The 14,530-nt window shown below is 45.0% G+C and overlaps 1 protein-coding gene across 1 annotated transcript in view; it reads right to left on the reverse strand.

Moving 5' to 3' along the window:
* LOC146184436 (kelch-like protein 18) overlaps positions 1 to 12,792 on the reverse strand; it is a 49,089-nt gene extending 36,297 nt beyond the window's left edge. Inside the window, exons 1-4 of the mRNA XM_084608534.1 lie at positions 12,559 to 12,792; positions 10,876 to 11,082; positions 8,896 to 9,104; positions 7,442 to 7,674 (exon numbers count right to left, since the gene is read on the reverse strand). Of these exons, the coding sequence (XP_084464660.1) occupies positions 7,442 to 7,674; positions 8,896 to 9,104; positions 10,876 to 11,082; positions 12,559 to 12,792 (883 nt within the window). The remainder of the gene's footprint in view (positions 1 to 7,441; positions 7,675 to 8,895; positions 9,105 to 10,875; positions 11,083 to 12,558) is intronic.
* Between the last annotated feature and the right edge of the window lie 1,738 nt (positions 12,793 to 14,530).

Here is a 14,530-nt window from a genome sequence, read left to right on the forward strand (position 1 = left end):
CGTTCAGAAAACAGGAGGAGAACGGCAACGGAACTATAGCGCAGCCAAGCTAATATTGCTTTAACAACCTACCGAGCTTAACTAAAGCTAAGCCCCAACTAATTTTTATTCTGCTTCCTAATTTGCGCCTCCATTACTTCAGGCACAGACCGCAAAGGGCCGGAAGATAGCAAATTATGTGGAAGGACAACCAACCCTAATCCAAAGCTGTGCTTTAACAAAACCATATGAAAGTCCATGCGTGGCCTAAGGGCGTTGCATGTCTGACTCAGGATCCAACGATGTCGGGTTTGATTCCAATCATTCCCATTTTTTTTAGCAATTCCGGAGTTTGCCTTCTGCCAACTCGTCTAGCACTGTCCATAGCAACGTTGAAATGAACTCCAGTCTCGTCCCTTTTTAGAGGGCAATGATCTAAAAGTAGAGGAAGAGAGTAAGTGCATTCACGCATTTTCATTTCAAAACTCGTTCTTTTTATAAAAAAACCAGCTCAACCCAAATTCTGTTCAAGTGAACAGAAGTAGTTTACACTAACATCTGCATACCTGCACGCCATGTGAGCTGCGAATAACTCATGGAAGAGACATGATTGTGATTTTTTATTACAACTGCGACAGCACTGACGCTGCGTTTTCAACTTAGAGATTACTTTCTACGGGCATTTCACGCATCATTCGACGCAAATTGAGCATGACGTCTCTAATCGCCTGTGCCGTACTCTGTTGATACTCTTTACACCTTGTCGTTTCCTCATAGCGGTTACCCATCCTCCGCCGCTTATATATATATATATATATATATATATATATATATATATGCATCATATGTAACGTCGAATTTTGCCGGGTGGAGAGAAAAATGCTTCGTTTTCTTTGCAGACGATGAGAATGGAAGGTGCCAAACGGAAGAGACAGGGCTCAGAAGTAGAGGGCACACCAGTAGCCGGTGGCTGCGCAGCAACAAGAAGGTGACAGACACGATAAGCACAGATTGTAGATACCTATCTGGAACGTACACAGCGATGCCATAGAAGTGTGCAACTAAATGATGGAGGTACGAGAATAGCTCTCAGCACGGATACCACGGGCGAAAAAAGGTTATGGTTAGAGGGAAGGAAATAAACTGGGTGCCACAGCAGCAACGTGTTTGGCGGCTACCGTGCAAGATGTTAGGCCGAGAGCTTAGCAATGTGGAGGACATGCTTGCCCGCATGCAGAAACAAGAATACAGATCAGCTGTCACAGATGTAAGCTAATCTGGAAAGAATACTACTTGACATAACAGCGCTCCGACACTTTGTCACTTGGACTTGTTTGTCAGCTCGCTTGAGCCCCGCCAAGTGGTAACCGCTGCGGCCGGCTCAAATGATAGAGAGGCTGCTTTCGTAAAGTATTTGTTCCCGGGAGGAACCGAGGACGAAAACAAATTTTTTCAGCTACTAAATTTCGTTGTAAGGTTTACAGCTGTGTGGCTCTGCTTAGGTGGATACGTATGTGTAATGAGTCCCATGTTTTGACTGCAGCACTGGGAAACTTTAGATTCGCTTCCACATTTGTGACGTTAGGAGAGAAAAAAGAACCTGTTTGGGGGCGACGTTGTTACGGAGACACCTGGTTCGGCTCTGAGCGACGCATTTTGATAATGAGGCGACAGTGAAATGTTATGCATTTCGATGAGATTGGTGCGAGGCATATATATTTTCTAAAATAGCTCCTGCGCTGGAAGCAAGTGCTTAAAGGGATGAAACCACACTGGGCTTCGATTTTGAAAAAAACATTTAAAGCGATTTAAAAGGTTAAAGATGTAAAGGTATGTTTAATGATAATATTTTAACAGACTTGGCCTCATCTTTTCATGAGTAGCAAAAGTTTGGTTCGGAACTGTGTCCGGCGCCTACAAGAAATAAGTCAAACATAAAAAAACTTAAAAATATTACAGAAACACGCCTGCCGAGAGGAGATCTAGAAATATTTATCAGTTATCATACTGCTCCCAAAAAAATACAAGCGAGAAAATCATGAGGGACGCTAAGCTTAATCTTCAGTGCCTTGATGAGATAGTTTTGATGCTCCAAGTTCTGTGATAAGTTTAGCGGAGTTGATATAACTTTTTGATGAGCAGCAAAATATTGCTTCTGAACGTCCTCCTGCGCCTACAAGAAATAAGTGAAACAAAAAAAAACTGAAAATTATTACAGAAGCAAGCCTGCCGAGGGAAGATCTAGAAATATTTGTCAGTTATCATAGTGATCATAAAACATACAACCTCGAAAATTATGAAGGACGCTAAGCTTAATCTTCAACGCCATGATGCGATAGCTTTGAGGCTCCAAGTTCTGTGATAATATTCATCATCATCATCATCAGCCTGATTATACCCACTGCAGGGCGAAGGCCTCTCCCATATTTCTCCACTTAACCCGGTTCTGTGCAAGCTGCATCCACTTGACCCCTGCGAACTTCTTAATCTCATCCGCCCACCTAACTTTCTGCCGCCCCCTGCTACGCTTTCCTTCCCTTGGAATCCAGCTTGTTACCCTCAGCGACCATCGGTTATCCTCTCTTCGCACTACATGTCCTGCCCATGTCCATTTCTTCTTCTTAATTTCTACTAGAATGTCGGTAACTTGAGTTATTTCTCTGACAAACTCTGCACGCTTTCTATCTCTTAATGTTACCAATACCATTTTTCGTTCCATAGCCCTCTGGGTTGTTCTCAACTTAAGTAGAACTCTCTTGGTTAGCCTCCACGTTTCAGCCCCATAGGTGAGTACAGGCAAGATGCAACTGTTGTATACTTTCCTCTTGAGCGATACCGGTAAGCTGCTAGTCATAATCTGCGAGTGCTTGCAAAATGCGCTCCATCCCAATCTTATTCTTCTTGTTATTTCCTTTTCATGGTCCGGATCTGCGGTTACTACCTGTCCTAAGTAGACATATTCGTGCACTACTTCCAGTATTTCGCTACCTACTGCAAACTGCTGTTCCTTCCCGAGGCTGTTGAACATTACCTTAGTCTTCTGCATATTGATTTTCAAGCCTACTTTTCTACTTTTCCTGTCATGTGATAATATTAACGCAGTTGATATAGGCTTTTGATGAGCAGCAAAATATGGCTTCTGAACTTCATCGTGCGCTCACAGGAAATAAGTGGGCTCAAAAATACAGTAGGAGAGATTTTGAAAATTAATACATAAACAGGCTGCCGAGGGGGGATCTAGAAATATTAGTCAGTTATTATACTGCTCTCAAAGATAAGAGCGAAGAAATTATAAGGGACGCTAATCTTAATTTTCAGTGGCATGACGCGATAGCTTTGAGGCTTCGGTAAGCAGTGTCACTGCCGGTTCCTCTTTCGTGTGCATGTAACTAGTCACTTAAACAACAATCTCCTAGTTTGTGCCTCTAATATGATATGCATAGCCATCAGCATAGAGTTCAATGCCACCACATCGTCAAAATACCAGCCATAAGCGTTAACCGACCATCAGCTCCCATTCATACAAGCCGTACGCACGAGCCTACGTGGAGAAATAGCCTGGCGAAACAGGCCCCCAAGAGCCTTGAAAGGTTGATTGCTAAGCAAGCTCACAGTAGCACCCAGAGTTGGAAGCTTCCTCGCATCTTTGTGGTATCACGTGGCCTCCTTACGCTGCGCAATTCTTCGACAAATTTGTGTTCGAGCAGGTCACAAGACAAATTACCTTTTCAAGAGCCGTGATCTCTCGCGGTCAACGCCGAAAGCGCCAGATGTTTCACAGATCAGGCATTTAACACTGTCGCTTCAAAAATTGCGTTCACAAAACTTTTTCTGTAGATAATCCAAAATTAGTAGAAATGCACATCTAGCTTTCAAACTTTTGTGGTAGGCACACGTTTCTTCCATGTGGTTGATTTTATGCGACAGCGTTAAAGGGACCGTTCTCTATAAAACCCGCCCTCAGCGCTGTCGGCTTCACTATTGTAAAGGCGAAATCACGTGCATTGGCTCTGCAAAGAAGCATTCGGCTGGCTGCATGGCTCAGACATTAAACTACAGTTGTCGGCTTCGATGACGTCTCAATACATGGTTCATTTCGCTGCCTACTCGAGCAGAATTCAGGCTTAGATGAGACTGGAACCTACGGGACTCTGAAAATCCTGAATGAGACAATCAACGCAAGGACACTCAGGCATGTTCCTACTGCTTGGCTAAAGCGGGGCTTCGTGTTTTCGCTTGTTGGCCTTTCACACTGCATGGTAGCCTACTCCATGGCCATGAATACATGTGAGGGCAGCAGCAGCAGCCGGACTATACCCACTGCGGGGCGAAGATATCTCCCATACTTCTCTATGTAACCCGGTCCTGTGCTAGCTGCATCCACGGGACCCCTGCGAACTTCTTTAGATCATCCGCCCACCTAACTTTCTGCCGCTCCCTGCTGCGGTTTCCTTCACTTGGAATCCAATTTGTTACGCGACCATCGGTTGTCCTCTCTACGCACTACATGCCCTCATTCTTGATTTCAACTGGAATGTCATACACTCGAGTTATTTTCCTGACCCACTCTTAGCACTTCAATCTCTTATCGTTACACCTACCGTTTTTCTTTCCATAGACTTCTGCGTTGTCAAATTAAGTATAGCACTTTTCGCTAGTCTCGAGGTGTCAGCGCTATAAATGAGTACTGGTGAGATGCAACTGTTGTATACTTTCCTCTTGAGCTACACCGGTAAGCTGCTAGGAATATCGGCGAATACTTGCCAAATGTGCTTCATACCTATCGTATCCTCCTAGTTCTTTTGTTTTCATGGTCTGAATATACGGTTACTACCTGCCCTAAGTGGACATATTTGCCTACCTCTTCCAGTGCATCAATGCTTTCTCCGAACAGCTGTTCTTTACCAAGGATATTGAACATTACCTTATCATTCTGCATATTCATTTTTACACCTACTTTTCTGCTATTCCTGGCTATTTCATCAATCATTCTTTGCAGTTCATTCCCCGAGTTATATGGCAAACCATTGTCATGAGCGAATCGCAGAGTACTGAGGTGTTCTCCACCGACCCTTATACCCGACAGTTCCCATTCTAAGTCTCTGAATACTTCTTCTACGCAAGCTCTGAATAATACTGGGGAGATCGTATCTCCTCGCCTAACACCTTTCTTTATGGGAATTTTGTTACTTTCTTTAGGCAGAACTATGGTTGCTTTGCTGCCACTATAGATGTCTTCTAGTACTTTCACGTGCGGCTTGTGTACACCCTAGTTTTGATAATATAGGCACAAAATACGATATCATTGTTGAAGTAAGCAAAAAAATGGTTGTACGCGAAATAGAATACTCAACTGGATCTCTAGGTGGGAGCCATCAAAGCAGTATCATCACACCCTTAAAGAGGGAGCCGAAGAGTCTCGTAAATTTTTTCTTCAGGAACTAAACGGTTGACACAACTACTTAACTTACCGCTAATTGAACGCCAGTTTAAAGTTAGCATTTTCTGTCACAACTCTTCTTATCACAGGACTTCCTACCACTCGCGCTCTTTTTTTGATGCAGTGTGATTACCGCTAGACAATTTCAAAGCAAAGCGTAGCATTCAGCAGAGTGTGGCAGCCCTACTCTCAAAGGTGTGTAGATTTCATCGAGACGAGTTAAAGAGCCGGCCTATACATACACTATACCTGAAAAAATTTGTATCGGTATGTGTATTACTGAGCCGGCAGATGACCACGAACTGATTAGCTTTGTCTTAATAAGGTAATAGTTCATTGCAGTTTCTTCTGGCGTTGGAGCTGTCGAGGAGGTCGCTTGAGGAACGTTCAATGCTTGCTGGACATCCTAACGAATGACGTCAGTGAGAGACACAACATGCGGCACCGTTGGCGATGGGAGGCATCGGCGAAGCTCTTCTCGAACGCACTTGTAGCTCTGGCGTCGCAGTTGTTTGCACACACTTGGAGGGGCCTGCTGTACTGTCGAGTCCGGGCGTCGAGGGTTTGTTGTACTGAGAATGATTCTTGTTCGAATTCGGCCACGGTTAGGGGTGGGTTTCCGATGAGTTAAGCGAAAAATTATTATTTGATGCATCGCACCAAAAACTTAACTTTCTCGTCTTCCGTCATGTTTGGATTGACCAGATAAAAGAAGCGTTTGATCTTTTCAACACAGGCCGAGACAGCATCATTTGGGAGTTCAAATCTTGATTCAAGAAGGGCTTGGGCTCTTTTCTTCTGGACGACACTTGCAAGGGCCGTCAAAAACACTTTCTTGAAAGTCTCCCAATCCTTCAAAGTGGTCTCATTATTTTATAACCATATTCGGGCAGATCCTCAAGAGCAAAATAGACTTGCTTTCGCTTCGCTTCGTAGTCCTAAGCATTGAACGTTGCCATGTTTTCAAACAGTTCGAGCCAGTCTTCCCCATTTTCGTCCGGCCGTACTTGGAAGCTGGGGCGCTGAAGGGTTTATACAAAAACCAAGGCCTCTCCGGGTTGGCGCAGTGGTTATGGCGCTCGACTACTGTTCTCAAGAACGCGGGATCGAATCCCGACCTCGGCAGCCGCTTTCCGATGGAGGCGAAAAGCAAGGCGCCCGTTTGCTGTGCGATGTGAGTGCACGTTAAAGAAGCCAAGGTGGTCGAAATTTCTGGAGTCCTCCACTACGGCGTCTCTCATAGCCTGAGTCGCTTTGGGACGTTAAACGCCATAAACCAGACCAAACCAAAAGGCAAGGGTGCTTAGTGCTCGACAGATGTGGTATGTCACAATATCAGGATAGAGCACCTCAGCAATATATCAGGTGGGGGTGCAAGGCCGTAAGTAAGACATGCATAATCGCACTGAAATCCAATTTTTATTGAGCTGACTTGCGCCCACAAAACAACTGAACAACTAGATGGCGGCGATGGCAACAAACGTTCTCTCTGGTCGTCGAACTAAGAATGCCCGTCGCACCCGTCAACGCTCAATTGAAAGGCGGCGTAGAAAAACCTAGATGAAGGCGCAACCAGTGACTAGCGCAATCTTGAATAATGCAGAAACACTCGTGTGGTTGAAATCTTCGAGACACATCTCGGCGCTTCATTCGCGACAAAGAAACTGATAAACCTGTCTCTCGCAACAACGAGCATAAACAAAAAAAAAAAAGAATACAGAATTGATACGAGTGTCAGAATCAGACCCCGCGATACATTAGTGGTGCGGGCGGAGTCTGACTTTGGGCTCCATCTTACCTTATGTCAGAATCAGAGTGACAACGTCGCATGCCAGCGGCTGTCGAACAATGAATAAATAAAGATACAATTCATTTGTGGCAACGTGATGTGTCTTTTCGGTGGGTAAAAGCGAACTCAGTTCGCATCAGGTACATGAAAACTGCTTGCTTTGGAGCAATCTATCAACAAAATAGTTTACACTATTCCGCGACTGGCACGGAGTAACTTCAGATATAACTCACAACTCTTAGGCACCCTTGAGGCAATGCCTGCACTCGATGTCACCTCGCCCTGCCTTGTAGACACGGTGGCGAGTGCTTTACTCTCCTCCGGAGTGACGCTTTCGAGGTTGTGCAGGGGTAAAGATGGAGCATTGCATCTGCACGGTCCCCTCCGCAGGTCCTCGCACACTGCCACTTGGTACACGTTGCTGTAGGCCACATCCGGGTTCAGCTGCAGGAACTCGCTCAGTGCACTGCACAACACAAGCGTGCGACAACCTTGATGGATTGGTTCGCATTTTGTGGTTTAACGAGCAGTGTTTAAAACTCTTATTGAGTTACGGGATGTCTGCTATTGATAACTTGTAACATACCTAGGAAGTGAGTAAGGTGGCTCGCTCATTTTGTCCTTAGGCAGTGATTCACTGAATGCTGTCTTTCGTCTATGTCTGCATTTTGTCTATCCCTAACTCAGATTCTAATAAAAGATATTTGAGAGAGTACGAAGCTAATTTTGCTAGCCCAGAACTTCTGTCGGCTGAAACATTTTGTGAGTCTGGAGGAACCCACTTAAGCACAATAGTTAACTACCAAGAAAATGCATATTTTACATTTGAAATACGCCTGTATTATGCTTTGAGAAAATTAGGATCACTAATTGAGAAACTGTTTTCTGAAAATACTGGGATGCCTCTTCTGCTGTCAGGTTCTCGAACATTCTGACTTGTTTTTCTGAATTACTTCCTTCAGATTTTATCCTTCTGTTCACCAACATAGCTATCAATACTAAAGTGAGCTATGGACAAGAGTTTTGCATCATTAAAGAAGTTCAAGGGGCAAAATGTTTCACTTTTGTAAAAGAGTTATATGTCAGTCAACAGTGTTTTGTAAGTCTCGAAAGGATAGGTTACGAAACTTTTACAATCTGCGGGCCTTCCTCCAATGCTGAGCTCTATATTGATTTCAGACACGTTATTATCAATTGGCACTTGTGGGGGGGGGGGGGGGGGGGGGGGGCGCACGTAGTTGAAAGCATCAAATGTTGAGGTCCCAATTTCACAGACTTATCAACGGCGTTTCCTCTCTCATACAGCGGGTTAAATTCCAATATCTATTGCATTTGTAACTGCTGGGTAAAAACATCAATTATTCTGTAAATTTGTTGATCCATATTGCTAAACAATAAAGACTTTGAAAGCACGAATATACCACGTTGTTCTTATTGTAGGTGCAGAGCACGGACGCCACTAAGCATATCTCAAAAATCGGTGGCGCCCACATTTTTGGTGAAAAAGTTGAGCGACAAAACGCAGCTGTCTTGAAGCGGGTCTCAGTGGGTACTTTCAGAACACAACCTAATAGAGCGCTGTTGGCCAACTGAGACAGTTGTTTATGATACAGAATAGTCATTCATAGTAATGCAGACAAGTCATGAGTGCGGCCAAGGCCTTTGTATATACGAAGAAAGTACTCACGATTCTTTGCACACACCGATACGAGCACACTGTAGCAGTGCGGGCAGGCTGGCTGCCCGTTCCTCTGCATGCGAAGGTTCTTGCGTAAACCAGCGATAGATGGCGTACAGCAGGTCTGTCTCTTCCCGCACATTAAGCTCACTAGAGGAAAGCAGCTCGACAAGCAGTGCTGCTGAAATCTTCGGAAACTCCGTGCTGTTCTGCCATACCTGCACAGAATGGACACAAATTGCGAAAATAAAACATATGCAGCAAAAGAAAGCTACGATGATATTCATGTTACAGTAGATTTCTTATATTATGGACAAACATTCACCCTCAACAGCAAAGCTAATCGTGCGCGGAAGGCTAATACAATTAGGAAGTCTGGTATTTATAAAGAATGCAAAAACATTCGAGAAATTATTTACACCGTCAATACTTTATGGGGTTCGTAGGTAGGATATAAATATGGCCGAAAAAAAAACGCTGCATCAAATCATTGCTAATAGAGATAGCACCTAATGTCTAGAGAGCACTTTGTTAGTCTTTTAAGGCTCTGCTCTTCATCGTTTCGGTAAAATTACTTTTCGACACCCGACCATATTATCGAAAGGAAAACACGTGGCATTCATGACACGCAATCTCGCCAATAACCTAATTGCGGCAAGGTAAAAAACGAGCCAGTTTTTCAAACATATACTGAGACTGAAGTCCTGAAATCTCAGTTCCCTGATTCAATTTCTCATTCTTGATCCCAATAAGTGTTCAAACATACACTGCAATCAATATAAGAAGATATCATGCTTCCTAATGTTTCCTCTATGAGTCCTGGAAATGTGCACAAAATCTGCTGGGGGAACATTTGCATTTCTCTCTAATCCGATGAGCACCTGTAGGTAGAAGGAGCATGGATGCACCTTTCGATGCTGATCCAGCCGTCTCGTTTTCCTCGTCACCCTAGGGAACAATAAGAAAACTTTCATTCGTGTCAAGAGCAGCTCACAAATCCACCTGATATTCCATTAGGCCTCAAATATAATAGCGTCACCATGTATTTAAACCACAACGATTCAGAAGAATAGCTGTTATCACCTTCACATGAGTCTCGACGCACTCCAATCTGACAAGCCTAAGTATGTTCTCAAATTGAGACTTTATTCCTAAGCGAAAGTAATTGGCTCACGTGTGGCATGGGCCGGAAGCGGCGCAAAACGCATGTGAACTTTTGACGTGAACATAACAGAAAACAATATGTGATAGGTACCCTCGTCCCTGTGGCCACCGACTGCTCAACAGATATCCCCTGTGGGAGGGCTCCTGTTAATTTTGTCGTCTCTGGTGCGCCATTTTCTTGTAAGGCGACCGTGATGAACCTCAAAGTGTCCCAACATTTCACTCTCTTTAGTATCAAATATTGAAGCAACTGTTGCTCGCGCAGCGCTCCGGGCTGTGTGATATCATTTCTCATTGTAATAGGCATACAGTTCGTAGTCGAATTTGTGATACGAATTTAAACCGACTATACATGTACCTCCAATTGTGCACCTTCATCACCTAACCACTCCTCGTGGCCTATCGCCACAGGCATTGCCAGAGGACGACGTTCGGAAGGGCCGCCGTCAGAGCAGAAAAAAATACAGAAGGCATCGCGCTGCCTCCCACGTGATGGTAAGCTGTACTGCAACAGGAAGGGTGGGAATCGGGCGTCTCACTGGCACTGGAGTCAGGCACCGCATTGTGCTAGCGATATTTCATCTTCATATAAGCAAGCAGCTCTATGGGTCTCAGCAGAACTTCAACTATAGGGAGAGGACTACAATCCTATATGCCATCAAATTTTACATTGACGGCGTAACATTCATCCTAGCAGTAAATTTACTCCCCACGCCCAGTCAAAGATATTTACGTGAGCTTGCTGTTGATGGTCGCCCTGTCTGCGGACTGTCAGAGAGCAACGCTAATATTTCATCAACGACTGACACAAAAGTGTTCGCTCACCGCGTAGAAGTGTTCGCGAATAAACGCGAACACGGTCTTTTGGAACCTCGGCCAGTGGTACCACTGGGTCAGTTCGGCCGCACCGAGGCAGTTGTCTACATCCAGCTTTCGCAAAATGAAGTCGATGCAAAGGTCGCGTGCATCGTCCATAAGCAGCATGTCGGCCGCTTGTAGCACCTCTACCACGTTGTCATCGTTGATATTCAGCTGCGACAGCATCAAAATGAGCTTTCTCACAAAAAGAAAAGGTACTGCTGATAATCAATTTCCCGTTCTCTGAGAAATGTCACTAACGAATGGGATCAAAATGTTTTTATGGCATGGAAGAGCTCATGGACTGCTTATATATTGCTGTTAACTCGGAAAAACTTTAATAGCAGACGAATGATTGTTATGCTTAATATATTTGCCGAGTTAAAGTTACTTGACAACTGTTGTGTTTTCTTAGAACCAGGGACATGAATATTTCTTTCCTCAAAGCTACCAGCCACAAAAACAAGTCTGGAAAGAGACTGTTAATCTTGTCATTGTTTTTAGCCTCCAATTACACGTCTGCAGCTTCCTATGAAAACAAAATTATCCACTTTTAGGGATTTTGTTCCCGACCTTAGTGATAACAGAACTAAATAATACATTTCCTTAGGTTAAGCCGTATGCTTTGTTAGTCGACTGTACGAATGTTCATATGGGTACATTGGGTAAAGCTGAATGGCTGATAGGAATAGTTGGGCCCACAACTTGCAATGACTTATATGTGAGGATGAGAATATGACGTGAGCTGCAAATATGGCGGTGACCATCTGCTCGTGTAGTAAATCTTCCAGTGACATGCAGCATGTATTACAACTCTGGAAGCCCCGTCGAAAAAGTACTTGATGGCTCGCATTCATCATCCGTAACAAATGAAGATCAATTATGAGAAAATAACTTTTACATTGCGGCATATGTCATAGCCTATCAGGCTCGTATCTGTCATTATAGAACAGAATTTTGTTTTCCAAAGTTAGAAACATGGAAATTCGTAGCGGCATTTAAGCTATGTCTTTCAGAGTATGACGTACCGCTTGCCAACTCTCCTTCCGGATCCTTGTTCTCGTATGTTCCCTTTGCTACATGTCATCTTAATAACTACGTGATCCTTTCCTCTAATATTTCCACTCTCTCTTTAGCATGCACGTGCGTGAAAGTCTTGCCGACGTTGATATCAAGTTGGCTAAATTAAAACCTACGAACGCTTCTCCGTTGCCTAGCGGTAAAATATGTGACTTAAAATCAAAGGCGTTAGAAGGCTGGTTCTCAAATGACATTTGCCATTATAAAGTATATGCTCGACCTGGCAGATTCTGCCTGTACAGCAATGTCATGTGGTCGCGTGACGTCAGATATCCCGAAGCTTAACCATTGCCCGGTTATGCCACCAACTAGCTTCCACCTGCGAGAGCAATGCCTGTGATATTTCGCTTAAAAAGAGTCGTATTTTCTGGTAGCCTTACAGGTAGAGTTGTCCAGTCGTATTTTCTGGACAACTCTACCTGTAAGGCTACCGCGTTAAATAGGCGCCGCTAAACGGACATTAACTTTTTCCATCTTTTCTATTGCCCGCGGGCGAATATTACGCCTAACTGGTAGTCCTATATTTTTGTTCCCGCCTTCAGTTCCCTCGCCATTCTTCCCGAGACTCACCTCGTCATTGTAGCACAAGCCAAGTAGGACTTCGAAAACGGACGCCGAGACCTCCATGGGTAGCACTGCTCTACGGGACCCGTATTCATTGCGGAATGCTGCCTGAAAGAAGGGGCTGCTGCTGCAGAGCAAAGCCCGATGGGCAATGAATTTGCCGCCGTCGGCAGTCACGACCCGGCAGTCACTGTAGCTAGGGTCGCCCGGCCGCAGTAGATTCCAGAACAAAGCGGACATGGCGTCACCGAGCGGGGTGCCGAAGTGCACAGAGAGCGTGGTTGTTGTGCCCTCAGCGCTCTGTCGTGAACCATCGCGTGAAGCTATATCTTCGTTGTCTTCTGTTTCGGCCCCTGCGCTGGGTACTGAGTAGAGTATAAGACAAAATATTTAGTTTTAAATGCAACAGGGAGATTATTGGTCTTATTATTTCCTTTTAGTGCGCGCAATGTGGTGTTAGTTCGGCAGACGGTCACTACATTTTGTACGTGCGTTACGGGCTGAGGCCACACGGTGGTGTGATTATCAACACTTCGTTTTAGAGCAGACTTAACGCCGCCGCATCTGCGAACGCGAAGAGGACGAGGGGAGAAGCGCAAGCCTTTCAGAATAGATCAGATGGCCTGCCCTGGACAATCCCCCTTCGTGGGTATGTGCCATTATAAAGGTAAAAAAAGAAGATAAAAGAATACGCTTATATACACATTACTTTAGGCCTGGCAGGAGCTGCCAACTTGGGTCTCTCGTTTCACACGCGACAGTTATATCAGAATCAGCCTGCCAGGACCCTGGCAATCACGCTACCTGTATAGGCCACTAAGGCACGCCCATACGGCTTGCTGAAAGCGGGGCTTTATATGTGGACTGATTACCCACGCTATCGCGTCATACCCTTCAAGGCGGAGCTTAAGTGTCCGCCACATTTAGATTCAATAAACGCTTTTGTAACCACTGCCTAAAAATTCGGCGAACTTTGATGCGCTCAACAGAACGCTGGCTGTGTTCGTTACAACGCTCGGTCTCCCGCAGCCTAAGCTTTCACTCCACACTCGGTTCAGCAGCGTTGAACCCGTGTAACTTTTTCTATAATATAGGATGCTGAGAGTGAGAGAGCAATCTTTTTTTATTACTTCTTTGTTATCCATTTATGAATATTGTCACGCCACTGACGACGACCGGTACAACCGGTGGGACCCTATCACCATGCTCACAAATGTCGTCTTCTTTCTAACTCACACGGCTATGACCTGGTTCGAGAATAACGAGGACAATTTGACAACTTGGGAACGGTTTGCCACCGAGATCAAACAGCGTTTTGGGGACTCTGTATCGAGCAAAAAGCGGGCTGAGCAGACCCTTGCTCAAAGAGCTCAATTGCCGGATGAAACTTGAACCACTTGTACAGAAGAGATCCTCAGATTGTGCAAATGTGTGAATTCCAACATGCCCGAAGAAGACATAGTCGGCCACATTTTGAAGGGCATCGCGGCTGACGTGTACAATGTTTTTAATCGCCAAAGATACCCTTGAAACCGTCTCCGATGTTATTAAGCACATCCGCGCTTTTCAAGCTCTCAAAACGCGTCGTACTTCGCCAAAATTTGGGCGACTGGCCAGCGTGCCTACCGTGGCCAGCCTTGATGACCACGCCCAACTAGATCTTCCGTCGACGATCCGGCAAATCGTGCGGGAAGAACTCCTGCGGCTCAACCCACTTCCCCTGCACGAATCTGCTGAGGTCTCTGTCGTGAGGGTTTCTAGACGGCCGGCTTCACCACCACAAGCGATTACAGTGCAGCCTTTCCCACAAGCTCCTGAAGTTGCAGCTTCTATTGACTCTCCTCCTATGCATTTCGCCAATCGGAATGCGTCGATGCCTGACGCCCCAAGGTATGACGTCGCCTCAAGTGCACATAGATCTTCTATTCGATCTACCAGGATTCCTGAGCAGTATGAGCATTCAGCCAGACCTACGACG

Source organism: Amblyomma maculatum, chromosome 7 (genome assembly GCF_055883805.1).
Source record: "Amblyomma maculatum isolate TAMU_Amacu chromosome 7, ASM5588380v1, whole genome shotgun sequence".
Taxonomy (NCBI): Eukaryota; Metazoa; Arthropoda; class Arachnida; order Ixodida; family Ixodidae; genus Amblyomma; species Amblyomma maculatum.